This window comes from Dasypus novemcinctus, chromosome 26 (assembly GCF_030445035.2).
Source record: "Dasypus novemcinctus isolate mDasNov1 chromosome 26, mDasNov1.1.hap2, whole genome shotgun sequence".
In the NCBI taxonomy this organism is placed as follows: Eukaryota; Metazoa; Chordata; class Mammalia; order Cingulata; family Dasypodidae; genus Dasypus; species Dasypus novemcinctus.
This window is the reverse complement of record NC_080698.1, coordinates 17,976,616-18,002,433: the sequence shown is the minus strand read 5'-3', so window position 1 is coordinate 18,002,433 and position 25,818 is coordinate 17,976,616. Positions and strand designations below refer to the sequence as shown.

General features: G+C 39.4%; 1 protein-coding gene across 1 annotated transcript in view; it reads right to left on the bottom strand.

The window, feature by feature from the left end:
- The window catches only part of APPL1 (adaptor protein, phosphotyrosine interacting with PH domain and leucine zipper 1), a 37,114-nt gene extending 23,656 nt beyond the window's left edge, over nucleotides 1-13,458 (bottom strand). The window contains exons 1-5 of the mRNA XM_004448225.5: nucleotides 13,228-13,458; nucleotides 4,087-4,185; nucleotides 2,742-2,801; nucleotides 2,174-2,245; nucleotides 1,301-1,388 (exon numbers count right to left, since the gene is read on the bottom strand). Coding sequence (XP_004448282.1) covers nucleotides 1,301-1,388; nucleotides 2,174-2,245; nucleotides 2,742-2,801; nucleotides 4,087-4,185; nucleotides 13,228-13,281 — 373 coding nt within the window. The 5' untranslated portion in view covers nucleotides 13,282-13,458. The remainder of the gene's footprint in view (nucleotides 1-1,300; nucleotides 1,389-2,173; nucleotides 2,246-2,741; nucleotides 2,802-4,086; nucleotides 4,186-13,227) is intronic.
- Between the last annotated feature and the right edge of the window lie 12,360 nt (nucleotides 13,459-25,818).

Genomic DNA, 25,818 nt, shown 5'->3' with positions numbered 1-25,818 from the left:
TAATTTCAGTTTAGCATATTTATGAAATATCTTAAATTTTGTTTTAGAAAAACCCCAAATAATATTTCATACTTTAACATCCAAGGTGTTATTGCTGTTTCTGCTAGCTATGGAACATTCACTATCATTAACAACAGTTAATTTTAAAATCCACTGCAAATTCTAAGATATGCAAATATTCTGACTCTGTGCCAGAATCTAACCTATTGATTCATTTTTATTATTTTCATAACTCTAATAAGTGAAAATGTTGAATAAGCAATAAAGAACATCATTTTTTAATAAAGCTATGACATACAGTTTCCATTAGATTGTTAGGAAAAAATCTTGTTTCTAGACCTTTAGAAAATAATGGTTGTCTTTATTCTATGTATAGTTTTAAAACTTTACTATCCATTTATACATTGGTTCATATTTTCATTCTATCTATATATTCTTTAAGTAAGTCTAAATGATTGTCTGAGATTTTAAGTTTTGGGAAATTAACAATCAATTCTGTAAAATCCTCAATGTATCACTTAGTAATGCCCACAAAACAAATAAAACTAAGTAGAGGATTGCTAGAATTACCAGCACACTCTCCACCCCAACCCATACATATATCCCATATCCCTTGTGCCACTGTCCCAGTTTCAGACTTGGTCATATCTCTCAACTTTCTAATCCAGTTTCCTGGATACCAAATTCATTCTATTCCTTCTAGACCTCCACTGACTTCTCCTTGTTCATAAACTCAAGTTCAACCTCCTTAGCATAGCATATAAAAACACTTCATGATTTAGTCCCAGCTAATCTATTTCTAGATTCATCTCTCCTGCGATGCCCCAACACATCAATCATCACAGCCGCACTAACTTTTTTCATCATTCTCAAAACAAGCTGTGTTTTCACAACCCTTACTTTTCAACATTCTAATCCCTCTAACTGAAAAATATCCTTTTTCTGGGAAATTATTTCATGTTCAAAGTTCACATCACATCCTTAGTGAAGCCTTTCTGGCCCCTTCCTCTGAGCCTGCATAGCACCCTTCCCATTCCCTAAATGATAACAGACACATTGCCATAATTATGTTTACCCATCTCTCTCTCTATGGTTTCTCAAGGGAAGGGAACACCTTATTTATATAAGTATTTCTCAGTATCTACTTTGATACCTAGCAGGAACTCCTATAACTGGTGCCAGAGGTAAGTAAAAGTGGCCAATGGTGATCAGAAATAGGTAAGGTACAGAGTAATAACACATTTTATAAGCATTGAGCTAATGATAGCTGATGAACATAAACATGAGCTTGACTTAATACCTTTCAGATCTCTTTCTTTAAACTGGGTAATGGGGAACATCATGGCATCAGCAAGCTGAGTTGAAAGTACCGCATGACAAGAGCTAAGCTAGTAAAAGAAAGACCAAAAAGGCCAAATAACTAACTATAGAAAGACATTTAACCAGGGCTATGCAAGTTAAATAAAATCTAGTATAAAAGCCTTTAAAATACATTTTATATAGAAGAAACTAAAAATTATGTGATCTAGTATGAAATACAGTAAAAAAAAAAAGTTTCCCTTTCCTGCAAGTATTATTCCTTTTTGATTTCCATAGGACAGTATTTTGCTAAAATGAATTATTAAGATATTTAAATTATTTTTCCAATTAAAAGGCTCTAGAAAAGATAGAATTAGTGAAGAACAGTTATGGACTCTCCCCACCTCCTTTACCACTTTTCCTCCTAAAATCTGGGTCATTTTTATTATTTGTTCTGAGGACTGGTTTGAGAAATTAAGGATTGATTTTGGCTATCTGAGGCTATAAAGAATAAGGATTGAATGGTAAAATGTTGGTTGGTGGCAGAAGAAAAAGAACCATAAGGAACCTACCTGTAGCTCACACCTTAACACTTCTCTTCCTACCTACATACATCAAGTAACATCATCAAAAGAAACTGGGAATAGAGAAAGCACACCTATATTATTCCTTGAAAACATTTTGTTTTAATCAGTGAAAGAAAGTATTGTTTTGCTGAAGCAGCCACCAGGATGTGGAAATAAGGTTCTTCTCATAATATTCGTTATAAAAGAACTTTATTCATCTAATCACAATAATAAAAGTTCCCAATAAAAGCTAAAAAACCTAAGTAACATAATTATAAGACCACTTATTCAAGCAAAATAGAAGTTACCTCATCTATAACTTTTGAAAACTGTTGCAAAGTAGAGTTCATAACTTCATCATCACCTCCCAGTGGAAAACGCTGAAAATAGGAGATGAAGTAAAGGCCCAATATTGGTATGTCTTTTTTGAATACGGCATTATAATTTACAGTTTTTCAGGAACTTCAGAAAGCTTATAAAATTTGGACTATGTCCTAAAAATGTCATTTTAATAAAATAATGTAACTCACATAATTAACAAGCATTAATTAGAATATCTGGTAAGTAACCATGGTATATAGGAATGCCCATCATATCAGCTCCACTTCCTCCAACCAACCAACTACATAACCTTGAGCATGTCTGTTTCTTCATTTGTTAAAAAAAAAGTAAGCTAAATGACCTCTGTGTCTAAAATTAATCCTTAAAATTATCGCAATGTAAGTGCTATAGTGAAATTTCAATGGCATATCAAAATTATGCTCTGTGAATTCAGGAAAGCTTAAGAATTCCCAAAGAGAAAATCCAGTTTATCTACACAGACACTGTATCACTGTCTATTTTAAATTATGCTTTTAAAACTTTCATATACAGTACCTGTTTTTCATATTCTTTCAGAAGTTTTGAAGTCAGATGTGTTGCTGCACTTAATTCATTCTATGGGGAAAGGATTGGCATTCAAATTAGCAAAATACTATGGATTAAGAAAGAAGTTTTAATTGAAGATACCTAGGTCACTTTTAATTATTGTCACTTAATATAAATACTTAAAACATGCTTTCTAAACACCTCATTAAATTAGTGGAAAAGAAACTATAAAAATAAAGCACTTTAAAAGGCAACTCAAACCATGAAATAGATATTCTCAAGGAACTCAATTGTGTTTTGTGTTTTTTTGTGGGTTTTTTCAGCAAAGGGGGGTCGAATAGAAACTAAGCATTAAATACTTTGAGAGCTAGAAATAAACTGTATATAACCTTAGCAAAATAATGAGAGATCCTACATTGATTACTGGTTATCACTCTCTAGAGATAGTGATCATGATAAATATTTAATGACCAATGACCAAAATGTGGTCAATCCTTTCATATAACCTAGCAACAAAGCCATATGGAGGAGATATATTTTAATTGGAAGGTTTTTCAGAGATGGACATATTGAGAAAAATAACATTTATTTTACATATTCATTATCTCTCTGCTCATGAAGCAAATCTCAAGAGGCCTATCACAAGGGAAAAAATAGACAACCATCCCAGCAACTCTGAGTACGTAATGAAAATGTGAATCTAGAAAGGAGAGAAAATTAGATGGGGAAAAAATGAAACTTGCACATTTAATTAATCCCAAAAGGAAATATATCATGGAACCCAGGTTGCGCTTAAGGTTTGAAACTAGGCTACATAAACACAGCCTCATATTTTATATGCCTGTTCAACAAAAAATCTAGACATACCTTTCTTCATCTCTCCCTACTCCAAAGCTACAGTTATAACATCTAATTTTTAATACCTAATTTTAACTAGAAAAAGGCAGATGACTTTCAATTTCTCTCCCCGAGAAGAGCAAATATCTCATTGAATTAAAAACATCTTAAGGGAAAAACCTGGTGATAGTACGAGGTTTTCAGTCAAATCTAGGGAAAGAATGAGCACTACCAACCAGTTTCAATAAGTCTCCCTCCTGACTATGTTTGGGATGGGGAGGGAAAGGGAAGATGATTCAATCTTTTATCACCTTTGAAATGCTACAAACTGTATACTAGTAATGAAATGTGAGCTATATAGTACAAAATATTCAATGTTTTTTGATTCATTCAACAAATATTACCATGAGCCAGGGACAGAGCTAGGCACCAATAAACAAGGCAGTTCCTATCTCTGTTTTCTTGGAATGTAAAGGTCCATTTTAAAAAAGCATGGAATTAGCCTTTGGCTTTTTACCTGGGCATCATAAATCCGATGCATAGCTTGATACAATTGGTTCATGTAGTTGGAAATAGCTGCAGCATCTTCTTCAAATACACCCAGTAAAGATCTTGTCTATATGAAATAAAAGCAATAAGTTTACATTAACCATTTAAAACCAGACAGAAAAATCTTTTTTTTCCTGAAGGAAGCTAAAACCTCAGAATATACATGCTCTAGTAATTCTGAGTTTTACTCTTTTTTCTTTCTTTCAGTAGTTAATGTCAGGAAGCAGAGTTCTTTGTTCTCAGTTTCACTTCAAGAAAGCACAGGATTTTACAACTACATTACAACTTCACAAGACACAACAAGGGTATATTTTTATGAATTAAAATTCTGTAGTTAAAATAAAAACAAACTAACAGAAACATTCAAGTAACAGAATACTATGTATAAATATTTCAAATGTCTTATTTCCGGGTAACTTTTTATGATTACTTCTCTTCCTCCATGATCCCGTCTAGCAATGCCAAACCCTTCCCCACTCCAATTCAAATACCACAGTACCTTAAAACCATTCCCTCCACAACAAGCCAACTCTTCAGCCTATAAAATGCTTACTAGATTTTTCTGGATGCAGAATTTAGGGTTGTTTCTACTTTGTTCTTTATACTTTTCTATATTACTTGATTTTTAATCTTACATAAGCATGTCAAAATTATTTTTAGTTTAAGGGAGGAAAACTTGTAAGTAAATGTTAAGAATGTCAATAAAATGGTCAATGATAAGGAATCTCAACATATCAAGGGCAAGATGTGTTCAACATCCTGTATCACAAACCAGGGATAGGTTTGGAAGAATGAAAATATCAGCAACTATTAAGATAAATGCAGCTTAAAATCTAAAACATCATCTTGTATTTTTACCCTAAAAAAAAATTATTTATGCCTCAGCCTTAGAAATTAAGGGTGGAGAGAATCTAATTCTTAGCTTCCTGTTTTCAGGAGGAAGCCAAGTCAATATGGTTTAAAAAAAAAAAAAAAAAAGCACAAAATCATTACACCAGTAAATAAAGTATACAATCATTGTCCTTTAATTATCCAGGGCTCAGAGATTTGGATTTAACAGGGTCTTTTTAGTTCTCATGTCCCACTCCATGCCTTTTAGTGTTATTTTAAGGTATAAGAAAGCAAGCCACGGACAATTACGGGACATTGTAGATCTCCCTAGGGCCCACTGGATGGAACGTGGGAGAGTATGGGCTATGTATGATGTGGACCATTAACTATGAGGTGCAGCAATGCCCAGAGATGTACTTACCAAATGCAATGGATGTGTCATGATGATGGGAGAGAATGTTGCTGTGGGGGGAGTGGGGGGTGGGGGCAGTGGGGTTGAATGGGACTTCATATTTTTTAAATGTAATATTTTTTTAAAAATGAATAAATTAAAAAAAAAGAAAGAAAGCATCAGAAAATCTTGTTTGGCTACCAGCACTGTTAAGAAAATCTGACACAATTCAATTTGTTTCCCCAAAAATCAGTAATTCCACTTCAAGGAAATAAGCCTTTATGCAAAACCTGCAATGTAATTAAATTTAGAGAGCTATTCTTGGCTCAAAACTTGAAACAGGTTCCCTATTTGAAGTTACTAATATCAAGTGCAACATTGTTTAATTACTGTTTATTGAAAGTTAGCAGCTTGCAAAAACAGGCTCAATATGATACCACTTAACTGTATCTAAGATTGCATGCATCCATTTTAAGAACTGTTATTTTATGTGCTACTAAAAACAAACCACAAAATGCTGGTAATTAAAAGCTATGATTCAAGGTTTTCTTATGTCTTAAAAGTTCTTTATATTTAAGGAACATGCCCCTTAGACAGAATTTTATCATACGTAGCTCTTGTGAAAATTTAAAAAGGAAAATAGAAGCAGCATAAATTTAATATATTCCTATAACATCACATTCAGAGTTCAACTCTTGTAAACTTTTTTTACTCAGAATCATCAGTCGCCATGTTTTCTCATCCAATATCATTTTCTGCTCCAGGACGAAGTGAAAAGTCTTCCACTTTCGGAGCGAAACCCAGAAAAGAAAGAAGAGGACATCACCATGTGATGCAAGGCAAGGATACAAGCCAAGGAACCCCAAGAAGGGCTGGCAGCCTGTACCAGAATGTTACAGACTTTGGGGGAAAAGCATGGCCTTGATTTTGGATTACTCCTAGCTTCAAAACCCCTTGAGGGCTTTTGTAAGTTTGATATATGAAAATATGGAGGATTTAATGTAAATCCTGGGGTATTTTTAAGCTGCACAGATTCTCTGTTTCCTTGCCTGTGGGAAAACCAGAAGAGGACTGGGGGAGATTACCCGCATTAGTCCCATTTCAGTTAAGGAAGCTTAAAATTCAAAGTGCATCTATCTTCTTCCACCTCAATCAAGATCCATCCCCCAACCCACCACAATCAAGATGGCAGAGTGAGACACTTCAGGGCTACTTCGCTTCAAAGATGCTTTGACCAACCAGCAAAAACTGGCAGAAACATCCTTCTCAAAGCTCCAGAAAATAAGTTAAAGAACTGCAGTAATAGAGTGAGTGCCAAATGAAGAAAAAGACCACAGAAAAGCAGCAGACCTCATGGTGGCATGGCTGTCCCTCTGCCACCCCTCACCAGCTCCAGCCTGAGCTCCCAGTGCGGACCCCTGGTCCTGGTTCCAGACGGGGCAAAGCTGCCCTTGTGCACATACTGGGGACATGTATGTCTGGCTCAAAATATCCAGTGCCAACCCGAGGGGTTTGCTGTCCAAGAACTTGCCTTGCATGAGAAGGTGGCTCACAAAGCTCTCCTACAGAAAGCTGTGAGAGAACAGTCAAGTGGCTGCCTGGGACAAGGGAGGGACTGCTGGCTGTAGGACATACAGTGTGGTGCCCACCACTGTAAAGCAAATCTTCCTAAAGAAAAGGGGACCTTTCATCTGCATATAAAAGGGGGAATTCCTAGGGCTAAATATACATGCAAGACAAGATGCTTGTGGTACAGAAAGGACCAGAGGGCTTTGGCCTGGAGCTATTCCTTAAACTCTCTCAGGAGAGCATTCTTGCAAGGCCTCTTTGCAAAGACTGGGAAAGGTGATTTTTTTTTTTTTTTTTTGAGGGCTCCTGGCATTCAAGGAAAGCTCTGTCATAACACTAGCTGGATATAGACTTAAGAAATAGACGCCTCAGAGTCTGAACTCCTGTGACAACACATTAAAATATCAAAATGTCCAGATTTCAACAAAAGATCACAAAACACACAAAGAAAAGGGAAACAATGACACAGGCACAGGAGATTAGCTGTAGGTAGAAAACATCAATGAGGAGGGCCAAACCTAGGACATAGCAAACAAACACTTTTCAAAAAGTGGTCCGAACTATGCTTAAAGAGCTAAAGGAAAACATGAACAAGAACTAAAGGAAATCAGAAAATGATTGATGAAGACAAAGAAAATATCAATAGAGAGATGAAAATTATGAAAAGGAACCTAACATGGCTGAAAACCACAGTAACAGAAATTTACAATTCCCCAGGGGTTCAACAGCAGCTTGGAGCTGGCAAAAGAATGAATCAGTGGTTCTGAAGACGAATGAAATCATTCAGTCTGAGAAGCTGAAACAAGAAAGTAAAGTGAACACAGCCTGGGGAACCTGTGAGATACCATGAAGTGTAGCAATATAGGTACGTGGGAATCCTAGGAGAAGAAAGAAAAAAGGGCAGAGAGAATATTCAAAGAAATAATGGATTAAAAACTTGCCAAACTTGAAAGGCATGAATATACACATCAAGATGCTCAATGAGGAAGCAGACTTGGCCCAGTGTTAGGGCATCCGTCTACCACATGGGAGGTCCGCAGTTCAAACCCTGGGACCTCCGTGACCTGTGTGGAGCTGGCCCACGTGCAGTGCTGATGCGCGCAAGGAGTGCCCTGCCATGCAGGGGTGCCCCGCGTAGGGGAGCCCCACGCGCAAGGAGTGCACCCACAGCCCACCCAAGAATGGCACCACACACACAGAGAGTTGATACAACAAGATGACACAACAACAACAAAAAAAAGAAACACAGGTTCCCGTGCCACTGAAAACAACAGAAGCGGACAAAGAAGAACACGCAGCAAACAGACACAGAGAACAGACAACTGAGGCGGGGGGGAAGGGGGATAAAATAAAATAAATCTTTAAAAATAAAAATAAAAAGATGCTCAATGAACTCCAAACAGGATAAACCCAAACAGACCCATGCAGACCATATTATAATCAAACTGCCTAATGACGAAGAAAAAGAGCAAATTTTGAAAACCACGAAAAGCAATGTGTCATGAACAGGAGGCCTCAATAAGATTAAATGCCAATTTATCATCAGAAACCATGGAGGCAAAAAGGCAATGGGTTAACATATTTAAAGTACTTAAGGCAAAAAACTGCCAACCAAGAATTCTATATCAAGCAAAACTGTCTTTCAAAAGTGAGGGAGAGATTAAGGCATTCTCAGATAACTAAAAGCCGAGGGAGTTTGTTACTACTAGACTGGTCCTTTGAGAGATGTTACAGAAAGCTCTTCAGGTTGAAAAGAAAGGGCAATAGACAGCAGACAGATGCCACATGAAGAAATAAAGCTCTTCTCCAGTGAGGTAAATGACATGGGTAAATATAAATACCAGTACTATTTTATTTTTGATTGTAACTCTGCTTTTTACTTCCTATAGCATCTAAAAGGCAAATGCATAAAATGTATTAAGTCAATGGTTTTGGCCTCATAATATATAAACATGTAAAAATTTGCGACGGGGGACAGAAGGAGAAAGGAACATGGTATATATACTACTGAAGTTAAGTTCATATCAAAGGCTTGATACAGATTTAGGATATTAAATTTAAATCCCATGGTAATTACAAAGAAAATACCAGATAATATGCAAGTTTACAGAGACAGACAGTAGAATACAGGTTGCCAGGAGTTGGGGTCATGGTGAACGGGGAGTTGGTGCATAAAGGGAACAGGGTTTATGTTTGGGGAAATAGGAAAGTTTTAGTAATGGAAGGTGGTGAGGGTATTGCAACATTGTGAATGTGATTAATCCCACTGAATGGTATAATTGAGAGTGGTTAAGATGGGAAAGTTTATGTTGTACATATGTTTCCACAATAAAAAATAAATAAAATAAAATAAAAGGACAATCAGATGCAACATATAATCTTCAAAAGAATCTAACAAGGAAAGAGAAAAGGCTCAAAGGGACATTAACAGGACATATGAAAAAACTGGAATATAGACTGTAAGGTTCATTATCAAGGTTCAATTTCTTGAACTGAATAACAACACTTGCACAGAGATCCTTCATCCGTAAGCCATCTTTCCCATAATAATTCAGCAATCTAAGAAGATACTGCTGGCTGGGTTTTACTTCGAAAGGAAAATTTCTAAAGGATCATTCATTTATAACCACAGTTGTACATATTTTACATGTATCTTTCCTTGACAGTTTAACATGGCATCAAAAGGACAGGAGGAAAGAGCTGGAGTACATAAGAGAATGTTCTTGTTCTTAGGAAATGTACATGGTAGTAATAAGTGTTCATGGAGTCTGACGTCTACAACCATAGCCTACATTCAGGTATTCAGAAAACAAACTGATAGATGGACAGACGAACAGAAAGAATGAATGATACAGCAAATGTGGCAAAATGTTAAAACTGGTGGATATGGATATCTGGGGGGGGGGCTACATACAGTTCTCTATATGGGGTCCATATTATTTTAACAGTCCTGTATGTTTGACAGTATTTCAAAATAAAAAGTTAAAGTGTTTTGCTTTTGTACCCAATATTTTCTTCCAAGCCACTGATACCTACTCAACAAGTTTTGATGATGGTGCTTGCTTGTTCTCACCAGGTCTCAAAGGAAGGTTTTCAGACAAGAACCAGGCCCTATATTCCTTCCTTAAATGATCATTAAATTGAATTGTTGCCTGAACATTAAGAGATTGTACTTGACTAGTCATGCCACTAGGAGAAACAACCAAATGTATATATATGCAGACTACATTACAACTGCCACTTGGCTGATAGCTATTGCTAAGATGTCATCAACCATAAAGTGCATCCCATTATCAGAGGTTAAAACAAAATGAAAGAGAGAAGCATTCCATCGGGATTATTGCTTTCTTCAGTTTTATCATGAATGAATCATTGATGAAATATCTACAAATAAAATCTGACTTTAAAAACTATCAACATGGACCAAGTCATCATGTTTAGTTGTAAAGGATTTTCTGTCTCGACAGATGATATGATCTTGTGCAGAATGGTGTGTGGTCTGGGCATGATAATTCTAAAGATGCTTATGATACATCAGCTGGATTTGGACTTCAAAATTCCTTTATTTTAATATTAAATTACCGTAAATCAAAACTAAAAAAGGAAAGTTGTAATTCAGGATAGTCTTCCATGACTCCCAGTTAAATTTTTTTACATAGCAAAGGACAGGTCACCTTTGATGAAGATCAAATGATCTAATTTATAAAAGAAACAAAAACTTACCTGTATCAGGATTTTAAGTTTTCATATTCTTTGTTATTCTACTTCTTGGACTCTAAGGAAAATGGTCCAAACTGAAAACAAAAACTAATACCGAAAGGCATTAATCTCAACCCTATTTATAAGAGCAAAACTTTCAAAAAAAATAATAGAAATCCAATCGGGTAAAGGCAGTTAAGGAAATGTGCAGCCCTTACATTTTTTTATTCACAATATAGTAACATGAAGATTCTTAAGTTATGTTAAGTTGAAAGCAGAATAAAAATTACTATGTACAATATAACCTCAATTAAATCAAAATACGAAGAAAAAAGACTGGAATAAAGAAAACTGTGTTTGCTGCTAGGTGTATGACAGGTGATTATTGTGTGTATTTTCTGTACCTTTCAATTTTTCTGAAACAAACTATTATTTTTCAAATCAGGAAAATAAAAATTAAAACATCTACTACTATCTATAAAAGCTGAGGTTCAGAGAAGCTGAGTGATTTGCCCTAAAGCAGAAGGTACCAAGTGTGAGTGAAGTCGAGAACCCCAATTGTCTAAATCCCAGACCCAGAGCTGTCCATCCTGCCGTAAATTCTTTCTAAGAACTACCTCCGGGTGTCTGCCCTTTCTAAATCCCAGTTGTCCCAACTAATCCCAAATAAACATTACCTAGTTCGAGGTTATTATTTCTAGAAATTTTTAAAAATACCAACAATATGGCCTAAGTCATTAAAAATTACTACAGGGGCTGCAGACTTGGCCCAGTGGTTAGGGCGTCCGTCTACCACATGGGAGGTCCGCGGTTCAAACCCCGGGCCTCCCTGACCCGTGTGGAGCTGGCCCGTGCGCAGTGCTGATGCGCGCAAGGAGTGCCCTGCCACGCAGGGGTGTCCCTGCACAGGGGAGCACCACGCGCAAGGAGTGCGCCCGTAAGGAGAGCCGCCCAGCACTAAAGAAAGTGCAGCCTGCCCAGGAATGGCGCCACACACGGAGAGCTAACAGAGCAAGATGAAAGAAATACAGATTGCCGTGCCGCTGACGACAACAGAAGCAGACAAAGAAAAAACATGCAGCGAATAGACACAGAGAACAGACAACTGGGGGAGGGGCGGGGGGAGATAAATAAATAAAATAAATCTTAAAAAAAAAAAATTACTACAGAATTGATACTGATATAACCTGTGCACAAGCCATGGCTGTGTACTGTGCACTGCGCACCCCATTCTGAATTTAGTGTTCATGGGCTATAAAAAACAGACCAAGTAAGAGAGAAAAAGGTAAGGAATTTGTTGAGATTTTTGTAATAAAAAAGCACCTGGCCAATACACTGCACAGAATTTCTGCAAATCATCTGAAACAAACATTGCTTCTAAATACTAGGAAAGTCATTAAGAATTTGAACTCACTATTCTGGCAGTCAGGACAATCTAAGATATGGCTTTCTCAGTGTTAAGTATAAGCTGATAAGAGTGAATTACCAGCAGGCATCCGACCTTTAAAGATAGCTTGCAGAGTGGAAAAACAAAACAAAATCAATTCCAAAATCAGTGTCCAATTCCAACTTGGCTCAATTAAAAGTGGCACAAATTCCATGGCAGAAGTGCCATCCAGGAAGAGGGACTCCAGCCCTTTCCTCTTTTCCTTCTTTTGATGCAAATGAACGATCCTTCAGAAATTTTCCTTTCTAAAAGTGGAACCCTGCCAGCAGTATCGTCTTAGATTGCTGAATTATGTAAAAGATGGTTTACCGACGAAGAATCTCTATGCAAGTTACAGCACCCATCAATACCTTTTCTTCTTAATATAATGGATTACATTCTTCAGTACTGAACAAACATAAAAAGCTCACGTTTTGCTGGAATGCCTTAAGCTAGAACCACACCAGCATCAACCCCAAAGCACCAAACACAGAACACAAGGCTTTTATTTTGATGACTTTATTAGAGTCAACTCTGCAACCGGAGGCCGTGGAGCCGCAAAGAAGTGGCCCATCACACGCCTGTGACAGCGGGACAGTCACGGCCACCACACGGGGCACACCAGGACGGAAGCGCTGGCGCAGGCTCCGGGACCTACGACCGGCTTCGCCGAGGACTCCCCACCCCGGCACATCGACAGCCTTTCAGCATCTCCCGAGGAAAAGCTCTCCGTTTCCTTCTTCGGCTTCCAGAGCCTCAGAAATCACACTAGCGATTTCTGCCCTTCCCGCATTTTCTCCCAAGAGGTTTTCGAAGTTTCCAGGACTGGGACTTACCACCGCGCAAGAACGGCGATAAAAACAAACCTTTCGCCAAATAAAGCGGAAGCCCAAGCGCATTCCGTTACCGCCCGGCCACGCGCGAAGGCAGCGGTCCGCGTTCGGCCCGCGGACGTCCGGGACCCCGCGCGCGGCGCTCGGCCCAGCCGCGCAGGCCCACGCGGGCCGCGGGCCTCAGGGGTGCGGAGAGGACAGGCCCGGCCTGGGCGGCTCGGGGCGCCGCCCGCGAAGGGCCCGATGGGCGGGGACGTTTGTTCGGCGGCGCCCACCTGGGCCGGGGCGGGCACCTGAGGCGGCGGCGGCACCAGGCCCGGGGGGCCCGCCCGGCTCCTTCGCTGGCCGCCCAGGCCTCACCTGAGGGCTGTCCTCCAGCGTCTCCTCGATGGGCAGCTTGTCGATCCCCGGCATCGTGGCGCAGGGAGGGCGGCGGCAGGAGACGCGCGGCCCGCCCGCAACAGCTGACCTCGGCCCGCCCTCCCTCGCAGGCGCCGCCGCGGCCGACGCCACCGCGCGCCGCCTTCGCCAGGCCCTGAGCGGGCGTGCGGGAAATCCCGCCTCCTTGCCCTCCCTGCCCCGCCTCCCGCGTGCCCATTGGCTTGCGGAGACGCCCGTCAGCGTGCGAGGCTGGCGGCGAGGGTCTTTGGAGGCGTCGGTGCGTGGCGGGCACCAGCCTCCCGCAGGGCGGAGGCGGCCTTACCGCGCTCTGCGTGGTTCTGCCGGGGCCGTTTCTACGAGCGCGCTTTGGATGCGATTGGGGAGCCGGGGGGACTGTCCCGCCACGGCGTTCGAACCCGGCTAACCCGACCCTCGAGTGAGGGCCCCACTGGGGAATTTTGATGGTTTCACCGTTCGTGAGAGGCCTTGGGAAAAGCTCTAATGCTGGTGCCTTTCTTTCGTTTCTCAAATTATAATCTTACCAACCCTGTCCCAAGCTGCTAGCTGACTCAGGTCTCCGTGAGAGACGAAGTTGTGTCATTGACAGGACTTTGGTGGGCGGTAGACTCGAAATTACCCTTCCAGGCACTTGGATATGGCATGTTGAGTTAAAAACAGGTGACTGTTGCCAATTCATAAATTCTTACCTACCCTTGAAGGACTGAGACCTGCAATTCAGTTTTCCATATTTCTCTTATTTTTTTTTAAGATTTATTTTTTGTTTCTCTTCCCCTCCCCCATCCTCCCCTCACCCGCCCCCCCCCCCAGTTGTCTGCTCTCTGTGTCCATTTGCTGTGTGTTCTCCTATCACTGCTTATATCCTTATCAGCGGCACTGGGAATCTGTGTTTCTTTATGTTGTGTCATCTTGTTGTGTCCCAGCTCTCAGTGTGTGTGGCACCGCTCTTGGGCAGGCTGCACTTCTTTCGCGCTGGGCGGCTCTCCTTACGGGAAGCACTTCTTGCGGGTGGGGCTCCCCTACACGGGGGACACCCCTGCGTGGCACCGCACTCCTTGCGCACATCAGCACTGCGCATGGGCCAGCTCCACAGGGGTCAAGGAGGCCCAGGGTTTGAACCGCTGACCTCCCGTGTGGTAGGCGGACGCCCTATCCATTGGGCCAAGTCTGCTTCCCCCGTATTTCTTTTAAATCACAAATGAAAATGCAAAAATATTTTAAAAATCAGGATACACTGGTTCATTACGTTAGTAACTGATTAGCATTCTGTCAAATCAGAAAGTTTTGGAGAAAGCTTTAAATAGATTCTTCAGCCTCTAATTATGCAGTAGTGAAGAGTGAAACCCAAAGCAGTCAGGGATTTAATGAGATCAAGACCAGAAGGTAGGCCTTCCTCCTGCCTCTTCTTTCCCAACCTCACACTGCCTCCCTTAATTTCTGCAGTATAGAGAAGCTTTCATCAGTATGGGAGAAAATGGCAAAATCACTGGTGTCTTTTAAAAATATAGCCATTAATCCCACCAATCCATTAAATTTGCATTTAAGAAAGATGATGAGTTAAGAGTGTTAGCTTCTGGTTCCACAGCTACGTTGGAAGAAATCCAAATACAACTGAACAAATCCAAACACAGTTACAGGAATGGAAGTTACATATTTCAAACTAAAATGCTAGATTTCCCCCATGATCTCTTGAAGGAAAGATAAAATCCAGCTAAAAGCATTTTATCAGGTAGACTTGTAATACGGTGCCATAGAACTATTCCTTAAATGGGAGCTCTCCCTTAAATTATTTACCTAAAAACAGCTAGTAATCCCCTAGAAGGGATCTTTAGTTTTTGAGAAAGATGGTTTGGAGTACTTTCTTACAGTGTCAACAATGGGGTTCCCAGATGCTTAGATGTACCCAGCATCATGCAGACCCCAACAACCAAGCTCTGCCCTCATGGTCTCTTTTCTTCACTGCTGGCCTGAGGGCTTGCACCCTGACTCTGGGAAGGAAGACTCTCATGGTAAGTGACTTTCTGGATTAGACTGTGATTTAGATTATAAATGAAGGCAAAGAAAGGTAGTGAAAGCTAGTAAGGGTAGGAAGTAAGTGACAAGTGAAAATACCATCAGAGAAATAGAAGTAATTATATGGTATAATTGATGGAGAATTAGCCAGTTAATCAAACCAAAATATTCCACTAGTTATCTGGATGGGGTGTTATGATCAAGTTATATGTTTCCTTTTTTGTATATTTTACACATATAAACTGTATTTCTGTAGACAGCTTTCAAGAGGCCATTACATTATCTGAGAGGGACAAGGAATTCTTATCAGGCTCAGCTGTTAAAAACAAAAAAACAAAAAACAAGAAAAACCAGTTGACATTCAATTGGGTGTAAATGTGGTTTAGTCAAATTATAAAACTAGAAAGAATCTTAAAACGCCTTCTAATTGGATTCTCTTACTTTAGGTCACTTAACACTCCCTATTCATTCAAAAAGATGCTTGTGTTTCCTATTTAAAAACATCTCCAAGGATAAGGAATCCAGTCTCTTTTGATAACCTAAGTTTAATCAACCTAAATTTTGCACACTTGACCAAACTCAGCTCATTTTAAGCTCATTTCCTTTTACACAGGAAACGAGGCTTGTTCAGGGAATGCCTCAGGGGTTACTGTAGACTCAGGTGTGAGTAACATAGTAAAAACATTGGCCAACTGGTTAATTTTATGGAAGGCAAGGCAGGATTAAACAGCATCCACCAAAGAACTCATTGAGACATTTCACACATATAATTTACAATAAAAGGACATGGAATAATGTGGATAGGTTTGTGAATTACAAGTCTCCTAAAATTATATTTGGTCTTCTTATAGTTAGATTTTTACAAGCCATTTCTTGAAGTCTGGTCTGTGGTCTCCAATAGGAAAGAACCCAACAACCCAAATGATGGCTAGCGCTTTACCTTTAAAAGTTACTCCCCTAGGCCAGGGGTTTCCAAATTTATGCACACATAAAAATCATCTGGGGAGGTGATTAGAACAGATTCCTGAGCCCTACTGGAAGATTCTGATTCAGTGGGTCAGCGGTGGGGCTGGGAACCTGGGAATGCAACCCCAGCTCCCCGGGTGAGTCTGAAGCAGGTAATCCTTAAATCACAATGTTTAAAAATTCTACCCCAAGTGGAGAATAACCATTCCCTTTCCCATATAACCTTGAATTTTAGAGAATTTAAGGAATTAAACTTTAGAAATGAAACCCTAGGTTCCAACTGAAGATGGCAGAGGGGCACTATTTCCAGAATCATCTACAAAGTCTCGGAAACCTCCTACTCACAAATAACCCCCAAAGATTCCCCAAAGTAATATCACTTTGAAATTCTGGGGAAATCATGTTCCTTTTAAGAGTATAATGTATAATGCAAATAATTCTAGATGTTAGCTAAGTGAATGAATCATTCCTTAATGGAACTGACTTTTAAAACATAATTTGAGGAAAGTGGATGTGGCTCAAGTGATTGGGCGCCCACCTACCACAAGGAGGGGTCCCTGGTTTGGTTCCCAGTGCCTCCTAAAGAAGACAGTGAGCTGGCACAACTGGCAGGTGCAGCAAGCTGATGCAACAAGAGACAAAAGAAGAGAAAAAACATAATGAGAAACCCAACAAAAGCAGAGAATGGAGGGGCTCAAGTGATTAGACACCTCCCTCCCATATTGGAGGTCCCAGGTTTGGTTCCCAGTGCCTCCTAAAGAAATAAGGAAGACAAACGGACACAGCAAGTTCAAACCACAAGGGGATGGGGAGAAATAATTAAATTTTAAAAGAAAAAAAGATAATTTGATTAATTTCTTAACATACAACTAAGATAAAACAAAACAGGAATTGGGTATATTAATCGGCAGTTTTGGAGCCTGAGTCATTTTTATCTACTTTAAAACATCACAGCTAGTAGAAGAGTGGGGAAAAGCTTTAGGCCAACTGGAGGGTAGAACAAAGGTTCTGTGAAGTAGGTTGCAAAAAGAGGTGGGAGGGTTGCAAGGACAAACTGATTCTTTAGTGTGCCAGTGCAAACCATGTCTTTCTTTGACCTTGATGTTAATACTGCTTTTGCTCATTGTCCCAGCATCCTTAGAAAGCAGGGCAAATTCTGTAGCTTCTACTTCCTCTACTGTTCAAACAGTAAAACCTAGTTTCTAGGATAACTGCATATGGTTTTGCTTCTTTTATGGTTGCCTCATTTCCTTTTTTGGAAGAAGATGACAGTAATAAATTAATTCCTTTATCAGGCCAAGTACTTTGAAACAAAGCAACATGATTCCCATTTCAGTGGAGAGGAGAATGAGGGCATGGGGACTGACTTTGAATCCTGCCTGGTTCCACTCTTTACTGGCTCTGTGATGTTAGGGGAGTTACTTAACTTCTCTGTTTCCATTCCATCATCTGGAAAATGAGCTTAATGTAGAGAACCATTTTTACAGCGTTGTTAAAATGGTTCATGAGCTTTTAGAATAGTGCCTGGCATAATAGACATTCAATATCTTTTAAAAAATAGGCATTAAATAAAAATGAGCTTCATGATTCTTTTACCTACTGTTAAATATTAAAATATCAAAGGATTGCTTTTAAAGCAGCTTTCATTCCTTTCATTTACCCCTTTTTGTTATCATACCTAAAGAAACCAGTATTTTCTAAATCAGAAAATTGTGATTCTTATCTTAGAGAATGCTGATACTTATTTAAACAATATTACTATTACCCTTGCTAATGTTTTACCACTGTTGATTTAGGTGCTTCTGTAGTCAAAACCAAAAAGCAAAAATCAATAAATATGTGTTTTGGTGTTCTAGAGAAAGGATGTAGGTACCAAGACAGTAAAGGTTACTACCCTGGTTTTGAGGCAGGGGATAGGGGTGTGGAACATGTCCCAAGGTCAAAAGGCACAACTTCATGACTCCTACCCCAAAAGAAATAATGTACAGCATCAGGCAAGTCAGTGGAAAATGTTGCTGCTAGAGAAGTCGGTATGCCCCATGACTGTCTAATCGCTGAAAACTTTTTAATTTTTGCAGAACCACAGAAGGCAGTTAACAAAAAAAACTAACTGAAAATTAACTCAATACTATTTTTTCAATGGCTAATGCAGCTAGGAGGCGCATAGCCTTCTAAGAGCACTAGATGGTGCTATTAATTCAGTTTGGAGATTGTAACTGGGGGAGCGGCCATCAGTCTTCTCTCAACAATGAATAGAAAATCCCTGCCTTTGTAGAGCTACAGTCTGGGGATGGTGGTGGTGGTGGGGGGATAAAAAGTAAACATAACAAACATAATAAATAGTATTAGAAGTATAGTATATTAGAGGGTGATAACTGCTATGGAAAATAGAGCAGGGAAGGGAGGGTGGGAGGCAGTTGTAAATTTAAATAAGACTAGTCAAGGTGTGCCTCTTTGAAAGGGTGACATCTGAACAAAAACTTGAAGGACGTAAGAGAGTGAACCAAGGGGACATCTGCAGGGAAAGCGTTCCAGGAAGAGGGACCACCAGGGCAGAGACCCTAAGCCCTAAAGCAGGAGTAGCCTGGCATATTTCAGGAACAGCACAAGGCCAGGGTGGCTGAAGAGGAGGGAGCCAGAGAGAGAGCGGGTCCAAGAGGAAGAGGCGAGGGAGAGGAGTCCATATCATATAAAAACCTTCTGGGCTCCCCTGGGGACTTTGCCTTTGACTTTGACCTCCTTTTGAACAAAAACACCTTTAACAGAGGTTGTGATTTGAAACAAATATTGGGAAGCCAAATGATTTAGTGATATGAGATAGCATGAATTACAAGTAAATTAATGTTATCTTAAGTAAACTCAGTGGTTTATAAGGTACACTGATTTAAAGGGAAAAAAATACATTGGGAAAAGGTGGCAGAGCTCTGGCAGGGAAATAAGGGCATTTGTGCGCTGGTGAGCACCTAGCACGGGGTATTGGTGTTCAAAGGGGGTAAAGAAGGCTTTCTTGCAGGAGGGCAACTAGCAGGGCAGCAGCAAGCTCAGATGAGAGAGGGCATCTCTGCGGGAAGGGGGTGCAGGTGGGGGTGGTGGAAGTTTGATTACATACAGGGGCTAGATCCAATGGGTTAAATATACCTTGGATAATGGGAACCATTATGTCACTGTCAGAGAAGGGCATTGTAAATACAGAAAAGAAGAAAGCTAAAATGAACCCTATGGTGCTGGATTCGAATTAGAAGTATCTGTGTGAACTAAAATAGTTTGATAAATAAAGAGGAATAAATATAGATCTCAATGTGTGTATATACCTACATATGTTCCCTAGCACCCAAGAGGAGTGAGCACACAGAGAGCCCAGATCTTGGCTTCCAAATTCCATTTACCTTTAAAAAGAAATAGGGCTCCTTGGAGAAGGAATAGGAGGACCAGGGAAAAAAAACAAGATATGCCTGGGACATCTTGTGCCCAAAAGTAAGAAAGTGCTCAATATTATATGTCGAAAGAACACAGAATCAACTTGTTAGAGGCTCACATTAGTCAACACAGGGAAAGTCTGAGCATCAAAATAAGTGAAATTATAACCCATTAAATAACCAGGAAACCATGAGTCCATACCAATATAAATAATGAATAAATGGAAAGTTTAATGAGAGACAGGATACTTATATAGGATTAAAGCCCTTCTTCACAAAATACTTAACTACAAAGGGGAAAAGGGTAAATTTATGGTGGAGAAGGCTGGCCGACACCAGCTTAATCAAATTCTCAAACTTAAACGTCACCAGTAATGGGACAAATTAAAATCATGTACTGCCTCATAGGAAATAAAGAGAAGAACACGTATAGAATAAAGAATAAAGCATCGCTTCTGTGACATTCATGCCAAAAATTCTTAACGTGACTCTAATCATGAGGAACCATCAGACAAACCTAAAATGAAGGACATTCTGCAAACTGTCTATAGTCTTCAAAAGTGTCAAGGTCATGAAAGTCAAGGAAATATTAAGGAGCGGTTGCTGAGTGAAAGAGATTAAGAAACAACTACCACAAAAAAAAAAAACAACTACAAATGAAGGCAATGCATTCTGAACTTTTGCTCTAAAGGATTGTTATTGGGAACAATTGGTGAAACGAATTAGGTTTGATGATTAGATGGTAGTGATGTGTCAATTATTAGTTCCCTGATTTTGAGGGTTTTGTTATGATTATGCAGGAGAATGTCCTTATTTGTGGGAAATCACACAAAGGTATTTAGGGCTGATAGAGCTTCCTGTCAGCACCTACTCTCAGTGGTTAGAGGGTGAAAAGAGGTTTTGTACAGGCAACTTTTCTATAAGTTTTACATTGTTTCAAAATTAAATATTAAAAATATTAAAAACTGGTACATGGCTATAATCACAAATAGACCAATGAACATGATACATTGCTAAATAGTTTTTTATTTTTCCCTTAAATGTTTTCTATTTTTAAAGAGAGATTAGTAAGTAAACAGGTGTCTTGGTTCTGGAAAAGTAGATTGTGGAACTTGGAAAGGCACAGGCAAAGGATTCACTAGTAACCCAGACTGTCACCTTATTTGATTACAGCATTTTAGAAGTATACATATATATTTTTATTTTTTATTTTTTAAAGCTTTATTTATTTATTTAAATCCCCCCGGGTTGTCTGTTCTCTGTGTCTATTTGCTGCGTCTTGTTTCTTTGTCTGCTTCTGTTGTCGTCAGCGGCAGGGGAAGTGTGGGCGGCTCCATTCCTGGGCAGGCTGCACTTTCTTTCGCGCTGGGCGGCTCTCCTTACGGGGCGCACTCCTTGCGCGTGGGGCTCCCCTACGTGGGGGACACCCCTGCGTGACACAGCACTCCTTGCGCGCATCAGCACTGCACATGGGCCAGCTCCACACGGGTCAAGGAGGCCCAGGGTTTGAACCGCGGACCTCCCATGTGGTAGACAGACGCCCTAACCATTGGGCCAAGTCCGTTTCCCTGTATTTTTAAATCAATTCCACTAATATATGAGTTGCTGAATTTCTTAAACAATGTTATTTCCAGATGGCTTCTAGTACTGAAAATAGCTTGCTTATTTAGGTTGTATGTTTGAGTTAATGCTTATTATTGTAGATAAAGTTATCCCCTAAAATATTTTTAGAATCTTTATCACTTAATTGCATTCTGTTAATTTTCATTAGTATTTCCTCTCATTCTGGGAATTATATTTAATTCTGAGGTAATTCAGTGTGCTGAATACTTGTTTATGTGATTAGAAATAGTGTGCAAATGGTAAACTCTCCTTTGCCTCTGTTCCCATAGTTAAGGATGCCACTTTGTCACCTAAGGTAGAACTATGGGAATCATACTAACTTTCTCCCTCTCCCTTCTCCCAACACACACACCCACCCACCCCCCTCCACCTAACTGCCCTTTAGTTACATTGCTTTTCTCTCTCTGACTTTTTCTTGGAATAACTCTGCCTAAAGTTGTCTCTGAAAATCCTTAATAATAACACTGATAAGGTAATAAATAAACAGCAAATCCTTAATAATAACACTGATAAGGTAATAAATAACAGCAAACACTTTACATGGACTTTGCAAGTGTTATCTCATTTGATCCTCAATTAACTGCTATAATTATCCCCATTTTATTGTAGAGGAAATTACACAGAGGGACAGAGAGGTTAAGTTCTATGCCCAAGGTCACACAGCTAAAAAGACATGGAGCTGGAATGTGGATTCAGGCAATCTGACTTTAGGATTGAACTCTTAACCATTCCTCAGTTCTGCCCAATCTCACCTGAGCAGATTTGGGTCCTTTTTGCTCCCATGACATCTTGTGGCATACATCTTTATTTTTAATTTATATTGTAATCGTGTATTTATTTATTGGGGCCCCTAGAAGACCAGGAGATTCTTCTCTTTTCTTTTCAGGTTTTTAAAAAATTATTTGTATTATTTATATTATTTTATGTTTATAAAAGTCTAAGAATATAGTAAATCCATTTCAACACTTGGCATTTTGCAAAACTTGCTTCAACAATCACTTTCTTCACTTTTTTTTTCTGGTTTTCCCAAAGTATTTTCAAGCAAACCCCAGCTATCATGAAATTTTATCTAGGGTTTGCTTGATACAGTCTATATTTGATATTTATAGTTAAAAGTATATAAAATTTTAAATAGACTCTATAAGAAACAGGATTTTTTTACATAACCATAATCATTATCACACCTATCAAAATTAACTTTATTATCTTCTTTTTTTCTCACAATCTATTTATTTTTAATGTTACTTAAAAAAATATAAGAGGTTTCCCACACCCCCTTACCCCACTCCTCCCACATCAACAACCCCACCACCACCACGGCACACTCACTGAACTTGGCAAACACACCCTGGAGCACCACCACACCACATGGATAACAGTCCACATTGTAGTGCACACTCTCCCCCAGTCTACCCAGTGGGTTATGGCAGGATATATAATGTCCAGCATCTGTCTCTGCAACATCATTCAGGACAACTCTAAGTCCCGAAAATGCCCCCACATCACATCTCTTCCATTTAATGCAGAGTGAAGCTTAAATGGTGTTAAGGTGTAAGCCTGAGCCTCTCAGTGCCCTGAATCCTTTGGATATTGAATCTGGCGAAACCTGAGTCTAATTTGTCAGTAAGCCCTGCCTTGTGTTTTCTTGTTCCCACTGTCAATCAGCTAGGACATAAGGACAAGAGCTACACTGGATGGGAATGTTCACTGATAAAGATTTCTTAGAAGGAAATATAGCAGCACTCACCAATACTATACTTTGCCAGGAAATTTTCCCATAGAAATACTCCTGCATGTGTGCTAACATGTATGTACAAGGTGTTCATTGCTGTACTATTTGTTGTAACAAAAAAATTGGAGAGGACTTCTGGGAAGATGGCAGACGAGAAAGATACAGGACTCTCTTCTCTGGGAAAATAACTAAAGGACAGACTGAAACAGCCTGGAAAAAGATCTTCTAGCATTTAGGGCACCAGACAAAGGCTAGACACCACCTAGAGGAGAGAGGGACAAAGGAGGGGAATCACAACAACAGAACTGTGAGTTAAAACCAGCGGCTACTCCTCCTCCACACTAAAGATACTTTAGAATTATTGGGCCTCTGGGCATGTGGCTACAGAAAAAGGGGGGCTTCAGGTATCCATCACCCCAGAAAAGGGGAGAGAGAAGGACACAGCCTAAGGCTGACTCAGATTCTGACTCATAAATTTGATCTGCTATGTCCCACCAGCCCTTCCAGGCTGGATGGGACCACATAGTGGTTTGCCTTGGGAGACAACAAAGGGCTAAAGATATACAACCCTCCCAGTCTCCTTCTCTACTAATTGTTGAGAATTCAGAGGAGAATGGAGGTGTCTCCTACCCAGGAAAGGGGAGGGTGCTGCCAGAGAACACTGGAGAACTGACTCTGAGAAAGTTTGAATTATAAGGTTCTTAGTCTCCAGGCAGGAAGCTTTATCACAGTAATCCAGTCTGTGTTGCTACAAATACACTCCACCAGGCATTGAGCTGAGAGCTGTCAAAGAGCACCATCTGCTGGCAGACCAAGGAAGTGCATGTGAGAAAATTTAAAAATAAGGAGAGGCTTTTTCCGGCCTCCATAACCTCCCTCCCAAAGTGGGTCGACAACCAATTATGGGTCCAGAGCCCAGTTTAAGCAACTAGAAGGGACAGTCATAACAATTCATGTCAATTCAAGAATCAAAGAGCAGTGGTAACAGCTTCCTGCCACTAACTCCAAACAAAAGAGAAAAAAATTGAGCATCTGAGTAAACTACATCCTAATCAGATGCTAGACATCAACAAAAAATTACAAGACATACTAAGAAAATAGAAGACATGGCCAAATGAAAGGAATATATTAGAGCCCCAAAAGAGATGCAGAATTTTGAGAGCACTAATTAGCAAGATGTGCGCAAATTTCCAAAATCAAATTATTACGTTGAAAGACAATATGACTAAAGCGACAAATGACATGAAGAAGACATTGAGCAAGTGCAAAGAAAAATTTGAAATCCTGAACAGAAAAGCAACAGAGCTCATGGGAATGAAGGACACAATAGGTGAAATAAAAAACACAGTAGAGGCATATAATAGCAGATTCAAAATGATAGAAAAAAGAATAAATGATACAGAAGATATAACAGCTGAAATTGAAGAGAAAAAAGAATGGAAAAAATGGAGCAGGACTCAGAGAGTTGAAGAACAACACAAAACTCAAACAGCATATGTGCCATGGGAGTTCCAGAAGGAAAAGAGAAGGGAAAAGGGAAAGAGTATTTGAAGAAATAATAGCTGAAAATTTCCCAACTCTTGTGAAAGAAATGAATTTACATGTCTGAGAATTGTACCATGCCCCAATCAGAATAAAGCTGAATAGACCAACTCCAAGACACATATTACTCAGAATGTCAAAGATAGGAAGAAAATTCTCAGAGCAGCAAGGGAGAGGCAAATCATCACATACAAGGGATGCCCAGTAAGACACAGCAGGAATTTCTCTTCAGAAACCATGGAGGCAAGAAGACAGTGGTATGATACAATTAGGATACTGAAAGAGAAAAATTGCCAGCTGAGAATTCTTTATCCAGCAAAATTGTCCTTCAAATATGAAGGTGAGTATAAAATATTCACGAACAAACAGAAACTAAGAGAGTTTATAAGAAAGAATCCACCTTTGCAGGAGATATTAAAGGAAGCCTTAGAACCTGAAATAAAAAGACAGGAGAGAGAGGCCTGGAGAAGAGTATAGAAAAAAGAATAGGCGAAAGGATAATCAAATGACTAAAAAGACACAAATAAGATATGACATGAAAATCAAAGAATAAAATGGTGGAAGTAAATACACATTTACAGTAATAATATTGAAGGTGAATGGATTAAACTCCCCAATCAGAAGATACAGGCTGACAGAATAGATTTTAAAAAACATAAGCCATCCATATGCTGCTTACAATAAATTCACCTTAGACCCAGGGATACAAACCAGCTGAAAGTGAAAGGTTGGGGAAAGATACTCCATGCAAATAGTAACCAAAAAAGAGCAGGGGTAGTTATACTAATATCAGACAAAACAGACTTTAAATGCAAAAAACTTATAAGAGATAGAGAAGGCCATTATACATTAATAAGAGGGACAATCCACCAGGAAGATATATCCATCATAAATATCTGTGCACCTAACTAGGGCCCCAAAATACATGAGACAAACTCTGGGAAAACTGAAGGGAGAAATAGACATTTCTACAATAGTTGAAGACTTCTACTCCCCACTCACATGGTTAGATAGAACAACTAGACAGAAGATTTACAAGGAAACAGAAAACTTGAACAATATGATAAATGAGTTCAACCTAACAGACATTTACAGAATTATGCATGCAAACTCAGCGGGTTATACATTCTTCTCAAGTACCCATGGATATTTCTCCAGGATAGACCATATGTTAGAACACAATGCAGCTCTCAATAAATATAAAATGATTGAAATTATACAAAGCACTTTCTCAGATCATAATGGAATGAAACTGGAAAT